The following is a 15,188-nucleotide window of genomic DNA, read 5'->3' as shown; positions in this document are numbered from 1 at the left end:
TTGGGCTTCAGCATAACTAATGAATGTGTATGATTGCTGTATGTTTGAGGTGGTGGTCGGAGGGGCCGTTGGCGCTGAATGGCAGCCACGCTTCCGTCAGTCTGTCCCAGGGCAGCTGTGGCTACTCTCGTAGTTTACCACCACCGGTATGACTCTGTGTGAACGAATTGAACCAGGAACCCTGTAAAGCGTCTTTGAGTGCCTAGGCAATAAAGTGCTATATAAATCCTATCAATTATTATTATTATTATTCTAATAATATCCCTAAATGTCATACATATTTGGCATATTAAGTGATGGTATTTTGCACGACTTGTGTCTCGATGTAGGGAAGAAGTAACTCCAAACTTCACGCACACATGCACACATAGATGTGTTAACAGACAGATATTCATGGAGAAACAGATAACTAAGAAGGGAATTCATATGAAGACTTTACACGACCGTTGTCCTCAGTCTAAATGGTCGTCTGTGAGGCAAGCAGGTGCCATTTTCGTCTGGCCTCCGCACAGAGAGCACCCATTTCCTTTGGCCGTTGTTATTTGCATACACTCCTCCTTTGAGTTCCTGTGTGATGGCCTTAACTTCCTGCCAAGCGGACAGGGAATCGGTGCCCACTCAGTGGCAGGTGTCAGATGGCAAGGCCTTGTGCCGGAAAAAGACACTAAGGCCTCTTTCTCTCTCTCTATCTCTCTCTCTCTCCTTTTCTGTCTCTGCCCTCTCATCCTCTCCTCTCTAGTCCTGCGTCTGCTGTCCTTCCCTTCTCTTTGCTTTTCATGCATCAGCAACCTTTTCGGAGGATCGAAAATACACCGGTGCACCAGCATTTTCACATGTTTTTAAGTTACCATCTACACTGTAGCATACAAAACACAAACCTTGCCACTATGTCACTGGGTTACTGATTCGCTGGTATTTAGGACACATTTGATTGACCCAACTGACCCATCAAATATTACTTTTTTATTTAATTTGATTTAACCAGTAACCTTTTGTCTATCCCCCTCGGGTCTAGAGCATTATGCCAAATTAAAAGCGTAATGTAAAATCCATATCAAAAGCCGTTCTTCTCTGCCTTCTCTTGTTAAAACATTCAAGTTTATTTTACTTCTGATCAAAGCCAGTATTGCTGTTGGCTGCTCAGAAGTTTTCGCTGTTGTACCTGTAACCACACCCAACAATGACATGTGATTTCAAGTCGTAATTTTGACTATTTAACCCAGAAACATAACAAATATAAAACACTCACTACCTACAATCCATCTTATGAGGTGAACACGGCATGTATTGTACCAACTTGGAAGAATAAAGAAGTCCAAACACGACAATAATAATATGCATTGTGATGTGAGAGTGGTAGTGAAGAAGGGAGTCCCTCTTTTCCATCTCTTAATCACATTTTATTATAATCCACTGTGCCTTGAGTGTGCTGACATCAGATGGAGGGGAAGTCTCCTTGAGTGCCTCTTTCTTCTCTCCGTAACAGTTTACACACGTTACACGTTTGAGCTTAATAATGTGAAATCAATAAAAAATGTGTACTCTATTGTACATGGCCGTATTCTCTTAAGAGCAGACACAAGAAAAGAGAGGCCAAGCGGGGGGAATCATATAATACAGTCGCATTCTTGAGTCAGTTAGCAAGTCAAAACGATTGTAAGCCTTTCAAAGATAAGGGGCCTGAACAATGTGCCTGAGCATCCAGGCCATATGCTGATGTGCTATGTAGAAGAAGTAAAAAAAAAAAGTGTGGGATCTTCAAGCATCTCTTTAATTGATGATATGCTGCAGTATGTCGGGCGAGAATGTGATGCTGAAAAAGAGCAACTCCCAAGTGTTTCCTTGCCAGTGACACCTTCTTGGTGACAAGCTCTACCTGATGGCGCAAAACAACTCCCATGCTGACCAATCTACCTGCTGTTGGCACCGCCATATGTGCCACCTATTTACTGAAAAACTATGCTTAATCCCTTGAGGAAAGTCCAAACTATAGAATAAGAATGAAGAGATGTGGAAGAAGTAAGTAAAGGTTTAAAAATAAAAAGCTACTCTATTACAAGTAAAAGTTTCAAAAGTAAAATTCTTGTGGTTATGATTAAGAGGAAAATAACTCCCTCTGTCTAAAATAAGCCAATGTGTGATAATTATATATTGTATTAATAATAATGATGCATTAATGTCTTAGCAGCCTTTAAGTGTTGTACAGTAGCTACTCGAGGGGGAACTCATTTTAGTTGGGTAGTTTAGTCGAACGGTTCCCAACCAGAGGCCCCTCCAAAAGGTCACAACATAATTTTGAGGGGTAGATGAATTGATTTGGGGTATGCTATAAATATGTAGGATCATTAAATAAGTTGGAATGGTCTTACCTGCCAATGACAATCAATGAAGTATATCTTGAGGTGAAAGGTGGTGAAGCAACTGCACAAGGTTGATCACTAAAATGATGCATTATGATCTGTTTAATGTAGCGACTGATGCATACTTACAAACCAGTCACGCGTTATATGAGTCTCCATTACTCTACTGTATCATATAATGTACTGAGTGGTAGAGAGTGAGAGGGCAGTATGTACTGGCAGATGTCTAAATGTGCTAATTGGGCGATTTGTTTACTCCAAGCCAGGTGCTTGTGTGCAGTCTAAAGCATGGCAGCACTCCCAGGAGAGAGCAGTGACCCACTTGTATAGCGGCACCTTTTTTTTCTCTTTAACTGAACAGTGTCACTATCTATAATCAAGATATTATGTTGAAACTCTGGAAGCAGCTGGCAAAGGAATTCACATTTGCCTGCAGTAAATGGTGAAGAGCTCCCTTGTGGCTGTAAGTGAAGCTCAGAAACATTAGGTGGAAATGCAGAGATATCGCTAACTGGTGTCTTAAGGTTTTGAAAAAATACTGCAACATGTAAGGGAAGATTGTCACCATAATTTCTTGGTCCCTGGTCACTTTGGTGTTTCAGGACGTTTATCCTGCATGGACATTTTAACCAATAAAGAGCAATGAACACAAACCAAACTCAAGGTAAAATGCAACATTGTAACAAATTGGTCACTGATTTGGACCAGAGCAAACAAACTATAGGTGTGGAAATACTGAATGATGGATGCATTAAGAGAGATGAAAACTGCCACTCTGTCTTGTTGACAATTTGTCAAAATGGCCAACAACGGTCCTGCTACAAAAAGTCCCAGAAATGTCAGCAGCAGTCTTTAATAATTTGAATTTTATAAATAATACATTTTACATGTTTTATTTTTGTAAAACTTAAATCTGAATGCTAACATCAGCATGCTAAAATACGGACAAGTAAAACATTGTCACCGTTGTCAATTACTACTAAACACAGCATAAGGCTGTGGCTAATGGGAATGTCATTCATTTTGCAATTCATAAAAAAATTAATTTCATTGAATGTAATTTAATTTTATTAGATGATGCCACAAGATAAAAAGTTAAGGGATAACCAAAGTCAGTACCGCTCATACTCCAGGGAACATGACCGTCTGTACAAAATGGCATGGGAATTTGTCTGATAGTTGCTGAGATATTTCAGTTCAGACCTAAGTGTTGGGCGAAATGCTTGCATGGATAATAACCTTTGTAACATAGCTATCTAATTTGTGTCCTTGGAAAACGCAACATTTTCTTAAACTGAACACAACCCCGGAGAGGACATTTTAATGCAGTTTAATGATTGCTGTTTTCACCTCCTCCACAGCCCCACCATCATTTACAGCCACGCCGCCACAATATGTGGAAGCAAAGGAAGGGGGAAGCAGCACGCTCAGCTGCTCTGCCCAGGGAAATCCAAAGCCAATGATCAGCTGGCTGAGGGAGGGGGAGGAACTTGCAACCGGTGCCAAATATTCGGTAAGCATCATAATGAACAATGGGCATTAATCTTCTTTATGATTTATGCTTGTGTACAAATATAGCAACGAGGCTTGTTCACAGATGGCGTGTCATCCACTGTACTGGAGGTATGTTATGGGTTGTGTCTCACTCAGGCTGATATCACTTTGTTCTGTTGTTCTCTTGTGTTATAAAAGCTCTGTCAAGGGCACAATGTATGCATGCCAGTTTTTGACATCAATTTGTGGTGCTGAGGCCAGCTAATCCAGCTAATTATGCGTAAATTGGCATCTCTTTAAAAACCAAACAATTTAAATGTTGGATAAAGTCAGAGTTAGAAACCTTTATTTCATTTTCATAACATATACCACTCCAAAGTTTTACAGATTATGGATACAGCCCTTCTTCATTTTATAAATCAAAAAATTACATAGGTCTACAGGTCTAAGGAATGCATTTTCGGCAGGTTTTTAAGAAGGAAATGTATCACAAATCAGACAGTTAACAACATATGAACAAATTCCTCTGTGATAACTTTCAGAATAGTGCTAGGAATAATTCTGAATAGTTCCGTTGATAGAAATATACAGACGAAAATACAACGTTTAGTAAAATGAACACCAAAATGTACATTTTGGAACTTTTACTTGTGCCAGTATGAAAGAAGACATGTTAAAGAAGCAAAATAGCCAAAAAATCTCAAAATTGACCAGTGCTTGATAGAACAATGATTTTGCCTGCCCTGTCATCACAACCTACTGAATCAATGTTTTTAGTTGAAAGCAATGATCGCAGTGGCAGGACTGTCAGCAAGACTCTTATGAACTCCACCTTGAATCACTTCAACAATGTTAAGAACAGCTGCTGGCAGCACACAGCACTTTCCCCGAGCCCTCTTTGTTGTCTGTGTGACTCATGATTTTATATTCCCGTGGATAAACTCCCAAAAGTAGACAGTCTGATGTCATGACAAGATATTTCTGGCACAGCCTCAGCGTGGTTTGAATGCAGCAAAGTGTCTCGGATGCATACATCGTCAACGCTAAACATCAGGTTTTGTTTTGTGAGTCGCACAGAATCAAAGACATTCAACACACCTTGCCATTAGAGAAGACTCAGAAACTCAGAGCGCTTCCGACAGACGATGATGCGTTGCCGCCACAGGATGTTGCCTCTTGAGTGAAAGATGCTCAGAAACTTAAGCTTACTTGCTCTCCAACTACATAAAGAGATACTTGAAGTTCCCATCCTATTACAAGCTGAGCAGGGAGGTCAGGGCAAACAGAAAAATCAAATCACAGCAGCTCATGGATTGTACTTCCAGATTTTTTCTTAGCAGTACAATCCACAACTGAAACATTTCTTGGGATTTTTCAGAGCTCCCAAGGCAGTGTCGAGGGGCGACACTGGTTTGTAAACGCTGCCTTACTCAGAAATACAGAGAGGGTTTTGTTGAGCTGATAGGCTTAATCAACTTTGTGTCAACTCGTTTGCCGATGGCTTGAATGTAACCGGCATTCATTTATATGAAAAAAGTCACGCACTATAGCTTTAAAGCCACCTTCAATTGTTTTTTGAACTTTTTGAAAGGTGGATGCCGCCTTCCTTTTTTCTGCATGCCCCAAACCTTCTCATATGTCACTGATATTCCAGTCTGCAGCAAGTGCTATCAACTCTTTCACAGCAGCCTGTGTGATCCGGTGTAGAGGAAGTGACAGGAGCGTACGCGAGTGTCTTCTAATGGCCTCTCTCCATTTTACCCTTCTCACTCCTTCGCCTCTCCCCCTCCAGTCGCCTCTTTTTAACACCATTCTCGCAGTTAACGAGTAGACAACATGCTGCTGCATTATTAATCCCCATCTTCTGCATCATGAATATAATATTAGTCCTAATATGAATGTGAGTCTAAAAATGAAAATTGCAAGTGAGAGCCGAATGCCATACTCCACTGGCATCAACGTAAAAGAAGCAGCTTTCTTCACCTATTTTGCTAGATGTATGTTTGTTCAGGCAAAAGCCTCTCAAACCATGCGAGAAGAAGAAGAGCAGTGTGTGTGTGTGTGTGTGTGCGCGTTTGTGTGTGTGTGTGTGTGTGTGTGTGTGTGTGTGTGTGCGCGTTTGTGTGTGTGTGTGTGTGTGTGTGTGTGTGTGTGTGTCAGCGAATGTGAGGGTATATTTGCTCACCCCCACATGCTCAGATCCATGGAGAAGATAGGGAGAAAGGCAGGAATGTGACAGCATCCTCATCCTCCTTCTCCACCGCTCTTTACTTTACTTCATCACTTTATTTGCACAGAGAGAAGAAAAGACTAAAACCATAAAACACAAAGATACTGAACAAAGTGGTTGTCGCAAAGAGAGGGAGGAAACCTAGGTGGGATTATTAAGGGTTTCACAGCTAGACGACCTTATGCTGTTTCCGAACCTAACAGGAGTCTCTCTGGATGTGTTAGCGAAGGGAAACAAATTGAGATTCTGCCTTCATCTTATGCCTCATCTTAGCTACTGCTTCTTTTTTTCCATGTTCCCTCCTCTTCCTCCTCCCCCTCCTCATCCTCCTCTTCCTCCTCCTCCTCCTCGTCCACCTCCTTATCTTTAATCTTCTCTCCCTCACATTGGATTGAGTCCAGCCATGTCACGGTAAGGATTGAATGGGACTGATGACCATTACGTATCAACAGGTCCTGTTAGGTTTACCGTCTTGGAAGTCTGTTCCAATCATGACCACGCCTGTGCCGCCTGTGCTGTTGGAGCGGTTCGATCCAGCAGTCCTTTGATTACCATAGATTCAGTGCAACCTCAAATCCCAGGGAAAAAAAGTTACTGTACTGCATACAAAGTTAATGGAAATTAGACTTCCTTCCTTGTCTGTGTTGTCGAAACTGATGAAACTGCAATAAAAAATGTGGGCTAATCCCAGCACTCCAAGTGCTTCTGAGACAGAGAAGAGGAAAAAGTAGAGAAACTAGATGGAACACACACACAAAATTGGTGCAAGTCCTGACCTGCAATACTAAAAAAATATGGGGGGTTGGAAAAGTTTATCTTTTGCTCATGCAAATATCTGCAGTATTTTGCCACAACAATTTAAACAAATAAAAGATTCACAGGAAAAAAAACTATGCCGGGTTCTGTCAGGAAGTTCAGTCAGGAAGCGGAGACATGTCCATAGAGGAGGAGATCATTGTTGTACTTTCCAGGATCCCTGTTCTCCAAGACTACAGACATAATAACGAACAAAGAGCTACTGTACATTGTTGTTTTGTGTGCCCCCTCACAAATGAGCTACATCCTAGCTTGCGATAATCAACACAACAACGTAACATTTTCGCTTCCAGTTGTTCTTCACCGTAGGCCCTTTTTTCCGTTCTGTCCTCCCTCAATTTGCCTTCTTCACAGCTCTACATTTATGAAAAAATACATAAGAGCTCACAGTAAAAAAACACGTGATGCTAAGGTGGGAAAAGGAAACATGCCGAAACAGTGGAACATTAGCCGGTGCAAAGCATGCCATTTAAATAAAGACAATTTTAATCAGTTTTAACGCTTCCAACTTTTTTCTTCTATTCAATACAAATTGCTTCTGGAGCCTCGGATCGATGCCTCACAGCCCATCAGTGTTTAGCTTACACTTGTAGCCCTCAGCAGGCCGCACGTGTCGTGTTTAAAGCAGCGACACACAAATTGTTAACTTGTGTGACAGTCTGACAGTCTGAGCCATGATGACTTCGTTTGCCAACTGACTGACAGAAGTGAAATGTTGCTCAGTTCGTTTATTTGCAAAGACACATGAAAAGGAATAATTCTGCAGGTGTAGCAGACCTTCCCCCCACACCCACACCCACCCTCAGCTGCATAAACGGACAAACTACAGCTGTGTGTGACTTGAATAGACAGAGCTTCTGGCAAAACCTGTTGCATAATTTATGAGGGTGTTTCTATAGGTTTGGTTAATGTGTTTTTTTTCCACCACTTATTGGTTCTCATCAGTGGCTGCACACAGGGAAGCAGCAATACAGACTTAGACGTTTCCAAGGTTACTGTATGCAGGCATCAGACATGGAGTTCATTAAAGCAATGACACATTCATGACTTTTAATGGTTCGATGTGTGGACCCTCATCACAAACGTATTAACTTACCACAGGGCTTGTTATATATCTGTAGGCGGTGGTGGAATGTACCTAAAGAATTGCACTTCTTAAAATCAGATAATTAATTCTAGTCATTTTTCAAGCAAAACATCTGTCGTTCCAATTACAAAAGTTGCTTCTGACGTTTATTTTTCTGTCTATTGAATTATCGAATATCAAACATATTCTGAACACTATCTCCAACACTGTCTTTGACAATGTGAGACAAGTGCTTGCGTTTATCACATTATTTAATGTTTTTTTTTGTCTGAGGAAACCTTTTTATTTGTTTGCCATGTGTGTAACCACAGGTACATGATGGCAGTCTCACCATCCTTGGCATTACCAGAGATGACAGGGGGGCGTACACATGCCGAGCCCACAGTGACCAGGGAGAGGTGCTCCACACTACCCGTCTGCTGGTTCAAGGTATACTGTTTCCATCGTCACTGTGCTGTATGTACTTCCACGATATTATAAAATGAAAAAACAATGTTTTCAGCCCTTCACCTCCGGCCAAACACTGCATTCACATCACTGAAGTAGTTTAGCTTCATTATTTATACCGGAAGGCATTTACTGTAGTAGCATTTAAAAGCAGAGCCCTGCAACTCTCTGGTGTGCTGATGTATGTAACATACCTTCTGGGTCTGTATCAGTCAGTCAATAACTCAGTCTGGGGCCTCTCGGTGTGTGTGTGTGTGTGCGTGTGTGTGTGTGTGTGTGGGCGCACTCTTGTCCACAGCCACGTGTGTACAATAGGATCCGTCTGTGAGAACGTCACTGTCTGTCTCCGGTCCATTAACTATGCCCCTCTGCTAGACACAGATCAGATAGATGGCTGTGATGCCAGGCCTGCAGCTCTCTTTAGGTCTCCTGATACTGCAGGGGCTGCGGGGAGTTAACAGTGTGTATTTAACGAGAACTGGAGCATCCCTGTTTTATGGTAGAGCTAGTGTGAGATCTATTTTAAAGCCTGACTTCTGTAGGTGCAAACAGTGCAAAGGAAATATTAAAGAATTATACTCCTGTGCTCTGTTCCTACTACATAGCATGTGCACGCTCATTGCAAACACACATAAAAAAATCATGGCGTTGTAACCTAGTGAATGTTGTAAACAGTGGTGCGTGTGATGCAACTGCATTAGGCCTGCATGGCTCCAGTGCACCAGCTCATACTACAGAACCTGTCCTCTCAACCACAACACACTGCTTTCCATGTTAGATGCGAACAGTTGAATACCATATGCACTTTCAGCTTATGCATCGAGGAACACCTGACAACATAAAGCAGACCATACTGTACAAGAGCCCTCTATTTAAACAATTGTAAAGCTTTTTTGTCAGGACTATGTTTGGATGATATAAACCTTGTATGATACATTTGATACATCTGTAAACTGTCTTTGAGGTTTTGTAAAAGAAAAAAAAAAGTTTTAAATCGGTGAATTGTATTATCGTAGGCAATGATGTAATTAATTCAAAATTTCACCTTTATTGATTATTATAGCCACTGGAAAAGAAAACCTCACATTTTGAGAATAAAGTTATAATATAGCAAGCTTTAATTTAAAAGTAAAATAAGAGAGAGAAGTCATGATGTTACGAGATAAAAGGAAGTGTCTGACTGTCCTCCAAGTGTCCAACACATAAACAAGTCTCTGTGGGAAAGGATAGTTCATTTATATGCTTTTGAAATACTGTATATGTTGAAAATATTATAATATATTATTTAGTTTCGCAACATTTATTTTTGACACATTATTTGGCACGGTTTGGCTCGGTGCCAGTTGAAAAACACCAGAAACGTAACTCCCATTGTAAGGCAACTTAATTTGATTATCCTTTGTTGTGACATGTTCCTGTTATTTTGTCCAACCCTTAAATCACACAGTTCTCACCTGTCTGGTTCTCACCTAGAAACTGAGGTGTAAATCTCTGCCACTGCAATAACCTTGTTAAATTCATCTCACAGGTATATTTAAAGGATCTGGGATAGTGGGTAATAATGTCACGTTTCACCTCACAAAAGAAAAACTTTTTAAATGTAAGACATTTTTTAGAAATCGACTGGCATGTGTTATATGTTTGCACTGGGGTCGAGTTTGGTTGAATATTGGCGTTATAAAAAAAAGCGCTGTGAAATCAAATGCGGTATATGATTACAACTCAGAGCAATAACAAGCAGATATCCGAGGAGTCACGATTCTCTGTCCTGTGATCGGTTTTTAATTGTTATGTGAGACAGCGGCGCAGTGCCGTCAGTCGGCCCACCTGATGCATTAAAGCTGCACACGCTGAGAGGAAAATAACCAGGAGACTTGTATCTAGGCCCACTCATAAAAGACAGCTTACCTTTCATGGCTTCTGCTGTTTTTATTGTGAGTTAGGAGCAAACCTCGAGTACCTCGGGGGATGAAAAGGTTACAATGTCAAGCATGCATAAGCTCCAACACCGGCTACTATTAAGGTTACAGTATCTGCCTGCTCACTGTGTTTTACTTCAGACTGTGCTGATATATTGTAAATAATACATAGTGCGTGCTCTGTTCCACTCTGCTCCTGAAAGAAATGTCGACAATCGCAGAGTGTAAGCACAGCCTTCACGTGGTTCAAAGGGATTTTCTATGATATAATAATAGCTTTTATCCTTTTATTAATCTCCTCTACCATTGATAGAGAATAACTTAATTTGTGACGTCTTGTTGAGTCGTCTACTGCACTCTGTTAAAGTATGTCGAGACCGTATATCCCCAGAATACACTTGACATTTTTCAAAGAAAAATTACATTTTTCACATCAGTAATCCCCAATGGGAAAACAATTATATTTTTATTGTATATTCATATAAATCCCGAGCTATACTTTGCACCACATTTTTATTGTTTTGGTTCAATCTCACAGCTCTCATCAGTTTTGTTTTCATGTGCAGTTTAAATGAGCAACTGTTTAGCTCACCACATTTGACATATTACCATACATACCTGTATTATATATAAGTATGTGTTCAAAGTTTATTCCTGCTGCCCCCAAGTGGCCAAACAATCAGTTGCTGCAGCTTTAAAGGGTTAAAGTATTTACTATTACTTAACACTATACACATGTGCGCAACAAACTAAGGCACTTGTTTCTCTTTCTCTTCAGGGCCTCCATACATTGTCTCTCCACCAGAAAACATCACTGTCAACATATCCCAGAATGCACTCTTCACCTGCCAAGCGGAGGCATATCCCGGCAACCTGACCTACACCTGGTTCTGGGAAGAGGATAACGTCTACTTCAAGAAGTAAAGTTATGACCAGGTTCACTTCTGTGCTGTAGCTGCAGTGGCTCTCTATAGGTGATACTAGCTAAACATCTTAGTTGGGATTTAAAGGCCCATTTCTTAGAGGCTCAGTCATCCAGAATCTAGAATCACCTAAACACAAGCGGCAGGAGGCTTTTACCCCGAAGCCTTTGTGATGTGATTGACATTGTGTCTCTTTGAGCCCTTTGCTGTGCCTTTTATTTTTAGCCTGTGAGTGTGTGTGTGTGTGTGTGTGTGTGTGTGTGTGTGTGTGTGTCGGTGCCCTGTCCTACTGCGGCCCTAGAGGCAGTATGAGTGGGCCTGACGGGGGTCCGTCTGGCCAGTGCCAAACGAGTTAGTGCGCTCTGATGGCAACAGCACATGACTCAGGCCTTGTGTCATCATGCAGCGATGATGTGAAGCGTAGCCAGGACCTCTGTGGGCTCCCCAGAGCAGGTCTTTGGACTCTGAGAGGCTTTCACAGTGAGCAAGTGACAGACAGAACAAGCGAGAGGGTAGAATAAGGATATGGGAGTTTGACTGGCAGTGAAAGCGAGTGTCTCAGGAAGTCTCCAATCTAGTTTAAAACAGCCTTTGTGGGGTCAATCTGGGGCTTTCTCTTTTGATTAGCAGGATATGTCTGAGTGTTGCATAATATTTCAATGGTGTGAGAGTTTTTAAGTTTCTTACTAGAAACATATCTAACTCTATTTTACTGTGTTTGAAACAGTGTCAGGGGGGGGGGGACATGAAGGCAGCACCATTGGGAGACTGATTAACAATTGGCAGATTTATTTGAATCTTTTGGTCTGTGATCTTGGGATTCCTCTCAGAGCCGGCTGTTCTTTGACTCTCTGCTGCACTCTTATGGCCCCTTGATGTCATGATGTGTAAGAAGAGAAAAAAGAAAAGGGTAATGACATGAGTGCCCTGTCCTGTTGGTGTGTTTCAGTAACACAGTGTGATAATAACACATCTGGGTCTTCTTGCAGCGACCTAAAGCTCCGAGTGCGAATCCTTATCGACGGCACCCTCATCATCTTCCGGGTCAAGCCGGAGGACGCCGGGAAATACACCTGCAGCCCGAGCAACAGCCTGGGTATCTCGCCCTCGGCATCGGCCTACCTGACTGTTCAGTGTGAGTGTTACCGTGGCAACCAAGTGGTGGGGGGAGGGGCGAGGGAGACGGTACAGCGAGCTGTGTGAGGAGAGAAACAACCGCAGCACTATGGAGGAGACTAGTGTTGGAGGCTGCTGTATTATTTGGCAGCGCTGCTTTTTTCCCCCACTGTAATGCAAAGTAACCTTCTTGAATTTCCAGGTCAGACGTGGCAGATAAAAAAGGGGCACGGTTCCTTTTGGCTGATCCTTCTACGTTGATCACTTTCATGTTTTGAGTGGATTTTTAATGATACAATTATTATCTGCTCTGACTACAAGCCTTATGCCTTCACACAAAGATGGAGACAGGCTCGTACGCCAACCCCCTTAAATAAAGCGCTGACCTTTCTGTTCATCAGCTCTGACCGATGACAGAGCAGACGTGCCAGCGTCAGCCTCTTGTGCGCTGAGCTTATTTGGCCCCGAGTTGCGGCTGGTCATTGATTGCTGCTCTACAGTATGAGATGGAAAACAGGAAGGGGGATTCACTGGCCTCAAATAGAGCAGGCCACAGTGAAGGGACTACGAGGAACGTTTAAATGTTTATGAAACCGTCTCAATTTTCCTCTGATATTCATAAATGACCTATAACAGCAAACCAGACCATCAGCAAAAATACCTCATTGTGGGGCATCCTGCCATCTCACTTGCTTCTGAACAAATGTTGTCAAAGATCTTGAGGACAGCAAGTGCTGGTGTAGTAAAAACACTATCACTTCTGTAATGTAATGTTTTGAGGTATAAGTATCAGTATATACATATACTACTTCTGGTCCTAAAAGTAGAACCAAAAAAAGGGAATTTTGGGAGACATGATAAATGCAGGCACGGTATTTTTCCTCAATTAATACACCACATGTACATTTTCTGTGAAAGACATGCTCCATTATATTGAATTTCATCCAGCATCCCTAAAAGTGATCTCTCCTTGACATCCAGACCCTGCCCGAGTGATCAATATGCCTCCGCTCATCTATGTCCCACGGAAACTGCCAGGCATCATCCGCTGCCCGGTGGACGCCAACCCACCTGTGACATCAGTGAAGTGGGAGAAAGACGGCTACCCCCTCAGAGTGGAGAAGGTTGGTGGACCTCATGACTTTGTTTAGCCTTCATATACAATCATATGAAAAAGTTTGGGAACCCCTCTCAGCCGGCATTATAATTGAATCTGCTTTCACAAAAAAAATATAAAAGTGGTATGTCTTTAATTTTTACCAGGAACAGCTAAGTACTGGGATATTTTCCAAACAAAGATTTTTTGAAAAGCAGTATTTGGTTGTATGAAATCAAATAAAATGTGAAAAACTGGCTGTGCAAAAATATGGGTACCCTTGTGGTTTTGTTGATTGTAATGCCTGTAACAGCATGTACAACTGATGACTTTAAACACAAAGTTGGTTGGATTATGTTGTTAAGCCTTGAACCTCATAGAAATGTCTGTTTAATCATGAGAAAATGTATTTTAGGTGCCTAAATGCAAGTTGCACTTCTCTTTGACTCTCTGCTGAAGTGAGACAGAATGGGATCATCAAAACAGCTCCCAAAAGATCTTAAAAACAAAGATTATTCATTATCATGGTTTAGGGGAAGGCTACAAGAAGCTTTCCCAAAGGTTTCAATTGTCAATTTCTACTGTAAGGAACGTTGTCAGGGAATGGAAGGACACAGGCACAGTTGCAGTTAAACCCAGGTCTAGCAGACCAAGAAAAGTACAAGAGCGGCATATGCGGCGGATTGTGAGAATGGTTGCACACAACCCAAAGATCACCTCCAAAGACCTGCAAGAACATCTGGCTGCAGATTGTGTATCTGTACATGGTTCAACAAATCAGTGCAATTTGCACCAAAACATCTGTATGGCCAGGTGATGAGAAGGAAGCCCTTTCTGCGCCCACGCCACAGATACAGTTGCATGGAGTATGCAAAAGCTCATTTAGACAAGCCAGATTCATATTGGAAGAAAATGCTTTGGACTGATGAGACAAAAATTAAGTTATTTGGTCTTTATAAAAAGCAGATGTTTTGGTGCAAATTGCGCTGAATTGTTGAACGATGTACAGATACACAATCTGCAGCCAGATGTTCTTGCAGGTCTTTGGAGGTGATCTGTGGGTTGTGTGCAACCATTCTCACAATCCTCCACCTATGCCGCTCCTGTTTTTTTCTTGGTCTGCCATGCCTGGGTTTAACTGCCACTGTGCCTGTGTCCTTCCATTTCCTGACAACGTTCCCTACAGTCGAAATTGACAATTGAAACCTTTAGGAAAGCTTCTTGTAGCCTTCCCCTAAACCATGACAATGAACAATCTTTGTTTTTCAGATCTTTTGGGAGCTGTTTTGATGATCCCATTCTGTCTCACTTCAGCAGAGAGTCAAAGAGAAGTGCAACTTGCATTTAGGCACCTAAAATACATTTTCTCATGATTAAACAGACATTTCTATGAGGTTCAAGGCTTAACAACATAATCCAACCAACTTTGTGTTTAAAGTCATCAGTTTTACATGCTGTTACAGGCATTAAAATCAACAAAACCACAAGGGTACCCACATTTTTGCACAGCCAGTTTTTCACATTTTATTTTATTTCATACAACCAAATACTGCTTTTCAAAAAATCTTTGTTTGGAAAACATCCCAGTACTTAGCTGTTCCTGGTAAATTAAAGACATACCACTTTTATATTTTTTTGTGAAAGCAGAGTCAATTATAATGCCGGCTGAGAGGGGTTCCCAAACTTTTTCATATGACTGT

The 15,188-nt window shown here is 41.6% G+C and overlaps 1 protein-coding gene across 1 annotated transcript in view; it reads left to right on the top strand.

Moving 5' to 3' along the window:
* Positions 1–15,188, top strand: part of igsf9ba (immunoglobulin superfamily, member 9Ba) — a gene marked incomplete at both ends in the record, with an annotated part of 60,655 nt that overhangs the window by 30,552 nt on the left and 14,915 nt on the right. Inside the window, 5 exons of the mRNA XM_080054099.1 lie at positions 3,722–3,873; positions 8,299–8,416; positions 11,132–11,273; positions 12,266–12,411; positions 13,374–13,516. Of these exons, the coding sequence (XP_079910225.1) occupies positions 3,722–3,873; positions 8,299–8,416; positions 11,132–11,273; positions 12,266–12,411; positions 13,374–13,516 (701 nt within the window). The remainder of the gene's footprint in view (positions 1–3,721; positions 3,874–8,298; positions 8,417–11,131; positions 11,274–12,265; positions 12,412–13,373; positions 13,517–15,188) is intronic.

Source organism: Ammodytes marinus (genome assembly GCF_949987685.1).
Source record: "Ammodytes marinus genome assembly, chromosome: 3".
Taxonomy (NCBI): domain Eukaryota; kingdom Metazoa; phylum Chordata; class Actinopteri; order Uranoscopiformes; family Ammodytidae; genus Ammodytes; species Ammodytes marinus.
Note: the sequence above shows the minus strand (reverse complement) of the source record. Positions and strands in the feature narration are given on the sequence as shown.